The 14,704-nt window shown below is 41.2% G+C and overlaps 1 protein-coding gene across 1 annotated transcript; it reads left to right on the top strand.

Moving 5' to 3' along the window:
* The first annotated feature begins 5,875 nt into the window (after nucleotides 1-5,875).
* Nucleotides 5,876-14,072, top strand: LOC101745497 (uncharacterized). Its single transcript, XM_062670088.1, has 8 exons — nucleotides 5,876-6,181; nucleotides 6,334-6,403; nucleotides 10,859-11,080; nucleotides 11,171-11,275; nucleotides 11,502-11,639; nucleotides 11,866-11,986; nucleotides 12,536-12,648; nucleotides 12,765-14,072. Exons 2-8 carry the CDS (start codon nucleotides 6,380-6,382, stop codon nucleotides 13,485-13,487), a joined length of 1,446 nt encoding a protein of 481 aa, XP_062526072.1. The 5' UTR covers nucleotides 5,876-6,181; nucleotides 6,334-6,379; the 3' UTR covers nucleotides 13,488-14,072.
* Nucleotides 14,073-14,704: the final 632 nt, after the last annotated feature.

Here is a 14,704-nt window from a genome sequence, read left to right as displayed (position 1 = left end):
ATCGGCCTGCAATTTGGTTTGCTCAGGTAGAGGCACAATTCTCGATTTCGGGCATCTCCGCTGACCTGACTAAATTTAACTACGTGATTGCTCAGTTAGATACCCGAGTTATTGGGGAGGTAGAAGACATTATTCTCCAACCACCACCAGAGGACAAATATGGTCGCCTCAAATCCGAGTTGATCCGTAGGTTGTCCACGTCTGAGGAGCAACGTGTCAGGCAACTTGTCAGTGATGTTGAGTTGGGTGACCGCCGTCCTTCGCAGTTTTTACGTCATCTTAGATCATTGGCAGGAAACACCCTCACTGATGAAAATTTGCTTCGCCAGCTATGGATGCGTCGCCTCCCACAACATCTCCAAGCAATTTTGGCCGCCCAATCAGAACTCTCGCTGGACAAAGTCGCTGAGCTAGCGGACAAAATTTTGGAAGTTTCGCCTGGTATGTTCGCACCTCATTCATCTGCTGTTTTCTCAGCAAGCACGTCTGCCGTCTCACCCCCTTCGTTAGAAGATATCACACGGCGTCTGGATGAGGTCACGCGTCAGCTTGCTGTGCTTACTGCAGAGCGCGGTAGAAATAGGACCCGGGATTTCTCAAATCAGCGACGACGCTCACAAACACCTGGTAAGCCTCAAATGTGCTTTTACCATAGGAAATTTAATACTAAAGCTGTTAAGTGTATTCAACCATGTACCTGGACGCCGCCGCCACCTTCGGAAAACGACAAAAGCAGTCAATGATGGCGACGTCTGACTGCTTAAAGGAGAGTCGCCGATTATTTGTCACCGAAAGCTCAACCAAGCGCCGTTTTTTAATAGACACAGGCTCTGACCTCTCCTGTTATCCATATCAGTGGTTATCAAATAAGCCGATACGTTCAAATTATACATTAGCGGCTGCCAATGGTAGTGAGATACGCACTTTTGGTCACATACAAATGGCGCTTAATTTGGGGCTACGCCGCATATTTCAATGGCGATTCATTATCGCCGACGTCAACACCGCAATCATCGGCTCCGATTTTCTGGCGCACTATCGGTTGTTGCCCGATTGTGCCAGTAAGAGACTTGTCGATAGTATTACCGGGTTGTCATGCGTAGCTGCCGTCGCTGTTTTAGACCAGACCAGCGTCAAAGTTGTCTGCGCTCCGTCATCCCAATTTAGTGCACTTCTTGCGGAATTTCCGTCCATTACGAAGCCACCAGGACTTATTCGTGAGCCGAAGCATAATACAGTTCATTATATTCTAACCACTGAGGGCGCCCCAGTCTCTTGTCGTCCTAGACGTCTGGCACCTCAAAAACTTCAAGAGGCCAAAAAGGTTTTTGATGATATGGTACAGTGCGGGACAGCCAGACCTTCGAAAAGTTCGTGGTCTTCTCCACTTCATATGGTCCCTAAGCGCGATGGCACCTGGCGACCCTGCGGCGATTATCGTGCTTTGAATTCACGTACCATACCCGACAGGTACCCAGTTCGCCATATCGGTGACGTCGGCCATAACATATCTGGGTGTAGTATATTTAGTACAATTGACCTCGTTAAGGCATATCAGCAAATTCCTGTTGCGCCTGAGGATATTTGTAAAACCGCCATCATAACACCCTTCGGACTCTATGAATTTAATTACATGACTTTTGGTCTGCGCAACGCAGGCCAAACGTTTCAAAGATTTATAGACGAAGTTGTCCAAGGTCTCGATTTTTGCTTTGCGTACGTTGACGACATATTAGTGTATTCCCGTGATGCTCTTCAACATGCTGCACACCTTCGTACTCTTTTCAAGCGATTTGAAGATTACGGAATCGTTATAAATCCAGCAAAATGCGTGTTTGGTGCTCCTGAAGTTACTTTTCTCGGAAACAGAATATCTGCCGACGGAACACAACCACCATCAGAGCGCATTCAAGCTCTAAAAGATTTTCCTCTACCACAGACTGTACAAGGACTCCGTCGTTTCATTGGGATGGTTAATTATTATCGCCGATTTCTGCGCAATGCGGCCAAGTTACAAGCACCGCTAGTCAACGCGATCGTGGCCACTGGAGGTAAAGGTCTCACACCGATCACTTGGACACCTGAGCTCGAAGAATGCTTTAATGCCTGTAAGGATAGCTTGTCATCTGCAGCTCTGTTGGCACACCCTTTGCCTAACGCTGAACTAGGGCTTTTCACCGACGCTTCCAGTTCTCACGTTGGTGCCTGCCTTCAGCAGAAAGTCGGTGATGCTTGGCAACCCCTGGGTTTCTTTAGTAAAAAGCTGAATCCCCGACAGTGCCAGTGGCCAGCATACTACCGAGAACTTCTTGCGGTATATGAGAGTGTGCAACATTATCGACACTTCCTAGCCGCACAGCACGTAACGATTTATACGGACCATAAGCCATTAGTTTACGCGTTCTCGCAACGTCGCGAAAGGCTTCCTCCGGTACAGTTAAATCAACTGTCTTTTATTTCGCAGTTTACCACGGACATTGTCCATATAAAAGGGGAGGACAATACGGTGGCGGACGCCATGTCCCGCATCGAAGCTGTTAGTTTTGAAACTGACCATTCTGCTCTCTCCGCTTGCCAAAAACTTGACGACGAATTGAAAAAGTATCGTAACGATGCGAATTCTTCTCTAAAACTAGAGAACGTCGTAGTTCCTGGCACAAACACTGTTTTGGTCTGCGACATGTCAACAGGGCGACCACGCCCATTTGTATCGGAACCTATGCGAAAGAAGATTTTTGCTCAGCTACATAATCTTAGCCATCCTGGTACTAGATCAACCATTCGATTGATCTCAGACCGTTTCGTGTGGCCTGGCATTGCCAAAGATTGCCGTTATTGGTGCCAAACCTGCGTTGCTTGCCAGCGAAGTAAGGTGACGCGGCATATAAAATCTCCACTTGGACACTTCTCCAGTCCTACGTCTCGACTGAAGCATGTCCATATTGACATCATAGGCCCTCTTCCATCTTGTTCTGACTTCCAATACTGCCTGACTGCTGTGGATCGCTACACTCGATGGCCCGAAGTTTGGCCTATGCACGGAATAACAGCAGAAGAAGTGGCGAGCACCTTTGTAGCCGGTTGGATTGCTCGATTCGGAGTACCTGCTGTCATCACTACCGACCAGGGACGACAGTTCGAGTCGGACCTTTTCAGACGCCTTACTAATTTATGTGGTACTAAACGTATACGCACTACTAGTTACCACCCTTGTGCCAATGGGCTCGTGGAGCGCATGCATAGACAATTAAAGGCCTCTCTGATGTGTTATGATGATTCGTGGTTGAATGCATTACCTTTGGTCTTATTAGGAATGCGTTCGGCTTTTAAAGAAGATCTACAAGCAACAGTAGCGGAATTGCTTTACGGAGAAACATTAACGCTTCCAGGGGAACTGTTAGTACCTCCCGGTCCTTCTGGTTTCGAGGACCCGACGGATTTTGTCGTAAAGTTAAGACAGCGTATGTCTAAATTGCGTCCCACTCCATGTTCCTCACACACTAAACCATCACCTTTCATATTTAAAAATCTTTCCACCGCCTCTCATGTCATGCTCAGGGAGGATTCGGTTAGACGTTCAATGCAACCACCTTACTCTGGTCCTCATAGAGTTATATCTAGAGCCGAGGACGGAAAAACGTGGTCGATTGATGTAAAAGGGAAACAGGTGACGGTCAGTGTCGACAGAATTAAGCCAGCTTTCGTCGAGCATTCTTTAGTAGATCTCGTTCCAGCACCAGCACCGCGGGTTTCTGTGCCTCAACCAGCGCAACCGGATGCTACTAATGTCCCTTCATGTCCACTCGTGCCTTCGGCACCTCTAACTGCTACTCCTACACATACACCTCAATATACCACCCGGTCAGGTCGCAGAGTCCACTTCTCCAAACCTTTCGACCTATGATAATTTTTCTCTTTTTCTGCGGATTCTCCTTCTCCGTTGGGGGGTGGTGTGGCGTTTTATTATGCGTAAGCCGGAACGCACGAGATGTGGGAAAAAGGATATAGTCTGTGACACGAGGCCTTTTTACCGCCAAATATTTAAAACATAAAAATAATTTATAATGTGTTAAATAACTAATATACCTATTATAATTAACTGGAATTGTTTATGCCGCTACATCAATATAATTTATATTGTTTCAACTGTGGTGTTAATTACTTAAAACACGACTACGGCGAAATAAAGAAGGGACTCTATACGAACTCCCTCAAGGTAATGTATTGTAATCAATGACTGTGTTGTAAATAATGTTGTTGTTACCTAATCTCTAGTGTAATCTGCATGTTTTTTTCTAATTATTCTTTGATTTTGTAAGTTTTTGAAAATACGAAGAGTGATGTTAAATATTTGAGGACACTTTATTTCAGATCCTCCCGATCCACTACCGGTATGCTTAGGCATTCTAAGCACCGGTCACCGTTCTCGTCAAACCCGTAGAATGCGGCAAATACACGTCCTTTGAAACTGATAGCCCATCGAGGTTAGTAGCAAGAGGTAGGAAAAATAAATAGGTAATTGAGGATTTTTGGCGGGAACGTAAGGGGTGAATTCTTAAGTTTACAGGAATATTACTAGAGGCTTGGTAGCGGCTTCTTAGCATCTGTAAAAGTGCTCAAGCTGGATGTGGCTTTTCGGGTTTCATCATCATCATCATTACCAGCCTGTGGCAGTCCGTTGTTGGACATAGGCCTCTCCAATTATTCCCCACTAAGCACGATCCTCAGCTTCTCTCAGCCAACTCCTGTCAGCCACCATGCACAGATCATCGCTTCACCGAGCCTGAGGGCTTTTCTAGCTAATATGACCAGCCCATTGTCACTTCAGCTTACTAATTCGGTGTACTATATCGATAACTTTGGTTCTCTGTCGGTTCACCTCGTTCCGGATTCAGAGAAACTCCAAGCATAGGCCCCTACATAGCTCACTGAGCGACTTTAAACTTGTAGACCAGCCCAACTGTGAGTGTCCACAAGTTTTTTGGGCTTACAAGGTCTTAATTAATTACATTTTATCTCATCGAATTTCAATTCATTCTATTTCACATATTTTTTTGCCAATACGCTAAAATTTCCGGTAAATCAATTTTATTTCATTTCGCTTAATTTCTTTTTATCACATTCCTACCCACCAATTTACATAAAAGTTAAACATTTTTCTAAATTCGCTATTTGCAGCATTTGCATTGGCATCCAAGAAGCCAATTGCCACAGAGATAAAGAAATTATGTTATTTATTAGTCAATTGAGTTTTTCTACGGGTACAAATGTATAATCTAATATATAAAATTCTCGTGTCACGGTGTGCGTGATTGAATTCCTCCGAAACGGCTCAACTGATTTTCGTGAATCTTAGCGTGCATATCGGCCAGGGTGGAGAATCAAACAACATTTATTTTTCATCCCCCCAAATGTTAAGGGTGGTCCACCCCTAAATTTTGTTTTTATTTTTTTATGATACAGCATACAAAAATACATACAACCCTAATTTTCACCCCTTTACGATCAACCCTTATTTTTTATTTATTAATTAAAAACTTAATTTTTTTTACTTATATATGGCAAAACAACGTTTGCCGGGTCAGCTAGTAATTCTAGATTTTCCAGTTTTTTAAAAACAAATAAATGATCATCTGAAACAAAACTTTTGGAAGAGGCTTCTCTGTTCCAAAAAGTGCATTGAAGTCTTTAATAAATGTCCATAATTTTACTTTAAAATTTTACATTTCATTGAATTATATCCCATGAAAAGATTTTAAAAAAATGATTTTATTTTATCTCGTCTTTAATCGTATAAATAATCTTGGCAGTATGGTTTATAATTCTTTAAGTCTCGTTCAATTGAAGAATATAAATAAAATAGCTATGGTTTCAATAATAATCACTACCTACCTACTGTTCAGAAGACCAGTGGCGGTTGTTCGACGTAGTGCTCAGTGTGGAGATAACTTTGGAGAAAATGTGTCTCATACAAAAAATAATTTGAAACCTTGACATATAATACAATTTTCTTGTTTTAACAACCAATAACCAGAACAAAGGTGACGTCCTAGACTGGTGTTTGGTCAGTTCAAGTGAATTTCATCAAAGCAACGAGAATATAACAGTGGAGCTTGAAAATAGTCGCGATCAATAATGTTGTACAATTACATTTGTACCCTATGTATGTGAGCAAAAGTAGGTGTTAAGATGTACATAGTCTTTTTAACTCTGTGTTTTCTAAACTAAATGATAAATTCGTCATTCCATTAGTTAAATAAATAAATTTTTAGTATAAATTTTTACCCTTGAGATTATTTATTTATTTCAACATTTTGCTTGCGCCGTAGGTAGATCGTGCTGAATTGATTCATAGCAGTGCTCCAGTCGACAATCAACGATGGAGGAGAGTCGGCCGCCTCAGGTACAACTATATATATATAGTAGCTTAGTTTTTTTCCTACTTAAGCTAGTAAGTAGCCTTGAAAGGCTATATGAGCGTAACCGAGCGAATAGATGAGATCACAGGGCTGAAACCTGAGGACGTTGCTAACGCAAACCCTAGCAAGAACAGTACTTCGCAGAATCTACCTCCGGATCGCAAACACAACCCACTGAGAAGATCTGCCGAAAGACTCAGCGGGCTGTCTGTGAGTTAATTTATTCGCCAAGCCCTTCGTCACAAGCAACGGGTCCGATGAGAATAATGACCGGTGCTTGAGGTACCTAAAAGCACTGTTAGTGGATGGGGAAGATCCGAAATGACATTGTTAGGGTGACGTCGAATATTTACCATTCGGTCTGCAGGATCGGGAATCTAGTTATCGGCGGCTACGACGAGAAGGTTCTGGTGTCGTGCCACTTTTTTAAAATAGCACACTGATGCTGACTGTAGATACTTACTGATAGACTCGAGGTCCATGTCGTCGTGGAGATCCACGTTCCTTACGTACCACGTTCTTCCGAAGCTATCCGTTATCCTCTTCCGTTATCCTGCGAAAATGGGATTGTAAGATTTGAAGAGGGACAACAACAAGTCACATATTTATATAGACATTATTTGTTAATTTTGAATTACCATACTCTTTTATGTTCTTATAAAATGCATGCATAGCACTACAGTTACAGTAACCGTTATGGATGACCAACATAGCAAATACAAAATAACTGCTGTTTTAAATCACAATACTAAGCTTGTTCAGTGTCTTCTTTCTGCATTCTGCAAGAATTGTATGAAATGTATTTAAACACACATTTCATTTTATTTCATGTTTAAACACATTTCATACAATTCTTACAAACATGTGCACTTTGCGTTCCAGTGTCCGGCTTCATTTTTTGTCTATACACTGATTAAGTCTAGACACATGCGATGTTTTATGTGCAATGCCTTTTTACTGAATAATGTGTGCTGCTGCCCTCTGTTTTATTTTTATCTCTTCCTTCCTTCACTCACTACCTTATAAGGGGAGTTGCGGTACAATCCATAAAATCATATGACAATTTAAGTCTATTGCTTGTTGCAGAATTGATTTCTTAATTATTTCATGAGCTAGTTGATAGGTTCATGAAAATTTCACAGCTGTGCCTGCATTGCAACTGCTCGCTTTTAAACCTGACAAGATTTGTGTCTTTGCAAAATTTATTAAAATTATTCATTTGTACCTATTGAGGGGTGAAATGCTATTTATTTTGAGCGACATTTCATTCAATATGTGACATTTATCTTTCTAATTAAAGGTCAGTTTTATTTGGTATTAGTATCAACAATTCTGTTTTTAATTGAACTTCAATTCATTTTATGCCATTCAAAAAGCTGAAGAAGTATTTTGTTATGATATTTTTTACAAATTCTAAGCTTTAAATGGCTTTCCTCTAAAGTTGCAAACAAGTTCCATAAACCCCTCGATCTGGCCCTTTAGCCGAACTGAACGCCTTGGTTTTCAAATGGAAATTGTAGCTTTTATAAAGATACTCTTTTAAAATATCTTAAAAAAGCTTAAAAACGATATGTGGAAATTATCGCATTTTATAAATTTTATAATGAAAATCTCAAGTTTATAAAATTACTGATTCTCTGATTTTGGCTTGGTCCGAATGATATAGTAGGTTAGGTCCAACGGTATGCCGCATGGCGTTCAACATGTTAATAGCAACATAATAATAATGTCTATCAGTAGGCAGCGGCTTGGCTCTGCCCCTAGCATTGCTGAAGTCCATGGGCGACGGTAACCACTCACCATCAGGAGGGCCGTCTGCCTGCAAGGGCAATAAAATAATAATAATAAGGTTTAGTGTTTAAGTTTAGTTTCAATGGTTTCATCTTTGTGTAGCTTGTGAACTATCTGACAGAATATGTAATTCTGAAAAAAATAAAGACAATGAAGCGATTGTTGAACTATGCACTATGTAAAGGCAACTATGTAAAGGCTTTGTATTTGAGATTACCTTTAAGGTCAAAGTTAAGGTTAAAGATAATTACAAAAAAAATTGACAATATTATCCATTAATATGTTTGGTTTATACCGATGCTCTTTACTTATCAATGATCTTTCGAAATGAGTTCACACTTTTATGATCTTTTACACTGTAGAGTTATTTAAATAAATAACTGGTATTTTCTATCAGAAAGTAAAGATAACACAAAGCCATGCTACACCCGACTTACAAGATGTACAGACACACATACCCGTCGTGGCCTAAAGGATAAGACGTCCGGTGCATTCGTATCTAGCGATGCGCCGGTGTTCGAATCCCGCAGGCGGGTACCAATTTTTATGATGAAATACGTACTTAACAAACGTTCATGATTGACTTCCACGGTGAAGGAATAACACCGTGTAATAAAAATCAAACCTGCAAAATTATAATTTGCGTAATTACTGGTGGTAGGATCTCTTGTGAGTCTGCACTCGACTAGGTAGCACCACCCTGCCTATTTCGGCCGTGAAGCAGTAATGCGTTTGGGTTTGAAGGGTGGGGCAGTCGTTGTAGCACCAGGCTGTGAGCTCGTCCACCCATCTAAGCAATAAAAAAAAAACTTCGCTTCGTGTCGCTATACTGTAACTAATAAAACTAGAATACGAATTAAGTATGAGCTTTTCGAGGAAGTGCCGGATCACACGACGATTCTGTCGTTCAGCAAAGGCTTTGTCGTGTAGAGAATTGCTGCTCGTGGAAAACGCACGAACAAAATTTACATAAATGTAATATGTGGCTATTATTATTATAGTGGCTCTTAATGTCAATGTATAATTCAAATACATTTGAAGATCAAGCTTCAACTGAATCCACTTAAATAATATAAGCAGAGAGGATTAAAATAATATTATTTAAGTCCTATAGAGAAATCAGACGATTTCGATCACCGTGGGAATTTCGGATTGTGCAGCAAAAAGTGTATTAATTGTTAAATTATATATGTGTCCTACCCACCTAATACATGTGCAAAACACAGCACAGTTCTAAGGTTTTTTTTAATGATTGAAGTATTACTGGTGGCCCGGAGGCCTTTCCAGTTTCACCAGTACAGGTGGGCGAGCAAAGGCTCGGCCAAGAGGGGTGGAACTTGCTAACAGCTGCCCGAGCGCCTCCGAAGGAAACCTAACAGCTCAAGAGCACCTGCTTTGCGAATGAATCTACTATCGGATCGGAATCGCGACCCGCTGAGAAGATCCGGTGAGAAACTCAGCGGGCTGATGTATGGATTGGGTTACACGTCGAACTCTTTGTCGAGTTCTACGAATACGGTTACCGGGGTCCCTAAGCCTGCTCCTAGTGTTAGAGCTGAAGGCGTCTAATGCAAAGGTTATTGGATCTGATAGATCCGTAAGTACGTGGGTTCTAAGGTATGAAGCATGTAGGTAACATGAAAACTGTACCCAGTGCACAGTATGATACGATGAAATGTGAAGTGTGATGGAAAATTTTAAATGTAAAAGACAAACACAAATATTGTAGAAAAGAGATGCGCCTTTGCACAAAAATAGCTTGATGTAAATCTAATAATACGCAAACCGATGCAGCTATTTGAATTGTGAACACTTGTACTTGTTTATTATTCAAATGAGTTTAAAGGACGCAAAATATGCGAATATTGACACGTATAATGTAGTAGTAAATTGTTTTTATGTATTCGCGGCATGCACCAGTCGATATAAGACGAAATATTCTTTATTTACATAAATGGAATATTTACAACGAAATTATATAAAAAAATAAGATCAATTGTGTAAAGTTAAATTCTAGTTTTTAAAGACAAAGGTATAATGAACTGTTTGATACAGGAAAAACCTTATCGAAATAAAAGTGACACGTATCCTTCACTTTGTAACTCAATAATTACTTAGCATTTCTGCCCACGGAGCTTCTCGTTGGATCTTTTCAGTGAGTTGCGATTCCGATCCGGTGGTAGATTCTGGGAAGCACTGCTCTTGCTATGACTAGTGTTAGCAAATTCTCCCAGGTTGAGCCCGTGAGCTCAGCTACCCGTCGAGGCGTAGCTAGAATTAGCCTTACCCCCTTGGCTGCCAGTGAATGGGAAGGAAAAAAATTTAGCAATGACTTGAAATCTTGTTAAATTTAGCAGAATAGCATGCACATAACTAAACTATATAACAAACAAATTTCTCGTAGTTGTAATTGTAATGAAAACAAAATTCCTAAATACGCTCAATTTTAATGAACTTATTGAAGCAAATCTTTTCGTTTCGTATCTTATAAGTTAGATGATGTACAATCAAAAGTTCGGGTCAGGAAATATCGGTGGCACTATTAAAGTTTCACTCATTGAGGTCCGATACATTACCTCATGTGTGCTGACCAGTATCCACGATTAGGCATTACGTCGTCTAAGTTAAAACCACCGTTTGCGTTTTAGGACGGTGAAGAGGAATTGCCAGATTTGGACATATTGCTGCAATGCCCGGTATGCTATGAAATACCGTTAGGTCAGATTTACCAGTGCAACGAAGGGCACCACGTATGCGAAAGATGCAAGTCCCGCATCAACTTGTGCCCGGTTTGCCGTGCCCTTTTTTTCGGCACACGGAACTTTGCCATGGAAGAATTAATTGGCAACTTCCGCAAACTGTCGGCATTCGTGAGTATCGTCTACACGAACTATACGATTATTGAAATACAATATAAAAAAATTGTTAAGATTTTTTTTGAGACTGCCCTTAATTTTTAGAAACTTGCCGGACGCCACACTACTGGCATTCTGGCTCCAGATGGCTGTTGGCCTCCGCCGAGAGACACTGATTCTGATGACACGGACTCTGATAGCGACATCGACGTACGTACATAAAAATGTTTTAAATAGACGCTTACATGTTCACACATTCATGCATTGATTCTTAGTTAAAATTGTGGGTAGGTACCTACTGTAGGCATACATTTTAATCATGTTCATGTTAAATCGAAGCTTTTGTTCGATACGATTTCTTAGCAGCGTCTTTTTACATTAACTATTTTATTTGCATCTTTTTTAATTATTTGTCTAACCGATGGAGTTTTGGCAGGTGTCCCTTTTAGCCGCACCTAATCCATGCAAGGGTGTATTCCGCTGCCTTTGCTGTGATCAAATGCATCAAGTCAGGTTGCCATCAGCACGAATACTGAATCACCTACGCTATCATCACGCACCGCAACTTATCGAGGTAAGCAAGAGACAACATGGCCGCATTCGACGATTTCATTCGACAATCTAATGTAAATACTTATGAATGATGAGCTTGTGTCCGAAAAAAAAAAAAAAAAACTATTCACACGCTTCCCTACCTTAGCCGGACGTTCGATGTTCAATATAATCGAGATAACGCATCGTACATTATATAATTAATTGTTCAAAATCGATGTGAGTACCAAAAGTTTTGTCACTTTCAGGGTGATGCTGAAAACGGCGAATACATTAGGGCCTGGCAAGTAAACACCCGTTGTAAAAAACTAGTAACCGCTCTGCGTGTCACGAATATGGGCATATTTTTCTTAACAATCGAAATGAGCGGTGAGAATTTAATATTTACGCCTATTAAAATTATTAATGGTTTAGATTTTTTTTTCATTATTTTGCGCCTTTTTAATCTAGTATGATTTAGCTAGCTAGTTTAATGTTTGTAGGTATGTACCTGAAATTCACAATTTTGGCTTTAAAATGTTTTTTTTTTTATCCTACCTATGCTGATAGCCTTGAGAGGCTATTTCACCCTAACGTGTGTAGGTGAACTCACGGGTCTCAAACCGGAGTGTTGCTAACACTGACCCCAGCAAGAGCAGTGCTGCGCAGAATCTACCACCGGATCGGAAACCCGACCCACTGAGAAGATCCGGCGAAAAACTCAACGGGCTGTGTCTATGGGTTAAAATGTATGATTGTTTATTTACAACGCAACCGAAGTTGCGCAGTAGTAGGTAACGTCAAGTAACGACAGGTCGACATTTAAGGATGACCGTTCCTTATTTCGGAATAATTTTCGAGATATTCACAGAATTTCATTGGAAGTAGACATATTTTTATTTGTTCAACGAAGAAATCGAAGAGCGCTCTTGTTTTCAGATGAGAAGATATGCGCTTGGCTGACCATGGCCGCCTCGCCCTGCGTCTCGCTTTGTTTCAGCTACACTCTCACATTGTCCGGATGCGACCGCGAAGCCATTTTCATTGACACCGTAAGGCCTTTAATGAGATTTATATGTTTAAATAAATTATTTCACTTGTTTCATTTATGTTCATTTCACGTATGTCTCGATGTAGGAACGGAGAAATAGTGGTAAATAATTTTCAGGTGTCATCCGTGCGTTCCTGCGAAGGTTCGTTAAAGAAGCGCGGCCATTGCTTGGTGGTGACCGGAGCCGACTCTCGTGCTCTAAACGCGCCCCTCGTTATAAACACGAAACTTACGATCCGCCGCGTTCCCTTGAGTCAACTCGCCGACGAAGCCGAGCCGCGTTTCTTCCTCCGCGTCGCGAGCCGCAGCACCAGGCCGACAGTGTCCCGCGCTCACCGCGAGCTGGAGCCCTTCCTAGAGGACTTGCAGGAAGACGTCGCGAGACTGTCGCGCGCCTTCGCTTCGCTCGGTCACGATGCTCTGATGCGTTTGAACGACGCCACCGGAGGGCTCGGCTTATTCGCGGCCGAATTTCCGTTACGCGACGAACTGGAAAACGAACGCGAGTTGTCGCGCAACGCACGCAGGCGCATGCGTCAGAGGCTGAGAGCGGCACTGATCCGCGAGCGACGCGCCCGCGAACACTCCTCCGACGATTCGGACGAAGAGAACATTCGGATTCTCCAGATACCAAATAATAACAGCGTTCGCCGGACCGGCCTCGCTTCACTGCAGCAGCCGACAGAGGGCCCAACTAGCGGCCCATCCGGCAGTGGCATCTCCAGCGGCCCATCTAGCAGCGGCCAATCCAGCCTTGCCTCTAGCAGCAATGTTAGCAACGAACAAGGCAGCGAAAATCGCCCCAACACTAATAAAAGGAGGCGCCGTCATCGCCGTTAAACTGAGTCTGATGTCTCACGTCTTTCAAATACGTGTAATTAATAAGTAGAATTTGGTGTCATAAATGTAATTCAGTATGGTGTTGATTATTCATTGTTTGCCGTGTCTGAACTGCTTCAGTCCCTAAGTGTTCTCGTCAGTATAAAATTTTAACGTATCGCTGTTTTAATAGAAATCGTATAATAATAATCACATATTTGAAATTAATATATTCGTTACAAATTATTAAGATTGTATTACTTCATGATGGATGTTAGTATAGACATATAAATTTTAACTAATAAATGAAATAGAATAGTAATTATATAATAATTTAAATGTGTAGTGTTATTTTTATTTGTTTTGTTGAAAGATCATTTTATTTGCTATGACGATGTATTCGCTTTTTATGAATTTACTATGATGAAATAATAAAATATGGATGTGTCTTCTAGTAACGATCAATACAATTTATTCTTGCGCTTAACATCAATGGATTTAATCATAAAAGTGTATACCACTGTAGCGTTATCATTAAATACTTGTGTTAATGTACTTGTCCACCGAGACTATAATTAAACTTACAAATAAATGAAATTAGTACATTTCTTATTCGACTTTGATTATCTCCTGAATAAAACATTTAAAGGGATATTCTATTCGTTAATTACTCTGTATAGTTTTTGCTTCACCTATACCTACCACGAATACATATAAACCGTATATATATTATTAAACGCATTATTGCTTCACTGCAGAAACAGGCAGGGTGGTAGTTACCTGCCCGTGCGGATTCACAAGAGGTCCTACCGCCAGTAAACTCACTCGAAATATTAACCTCAAGGATTAAATATCTGACCCCAAATGCGTCATGTTTGTTGCTATCAAACTTATAATTGTATTTAATGCTCGGGTCAGTTTAGGCTTATTGGGTTCATAAAATTTGTAAATTTTTTTTTTTTATTGCTTAGATGTGGACGAGCTCACAGCCCACCTGGTATTAAGTGGTTACTGGAGCCCATAGACATCTACAACGTAAATGCGCCACACACCTTGAGATACAGTTCTAAGGTCTCAGTATAGTCACAACGGCTGCCCCACCCTTCAAATCGAAACGCATTACTGCTTCACGGCAGAAATAGGCGGGGCGGTGGTACCTACCCGTGCGGACTCACAAGAGGTCCTACCACCAGTGAAATCAAATTGATCATTATATTTTTACCCAGAACAACACTATT

This window comes from Bombyx mori, chromosome 1 (genome assembly GCF_030269925.1).
Source record: "Bombyx mori chromosome 1, ASM3026992v2".
Classification (NCBI taxonomy): domain Eukaryota; kingdom Metazoa; phylum Arthropoda; class Insecta; order Lepidoptera; family Bombycidae; genus Bombyx; species Bombyx mori.
Note: the sequence above shows the minus strand (reverse complement) of the source record. Positions and strands in the feature narration are given on the sequence as shown.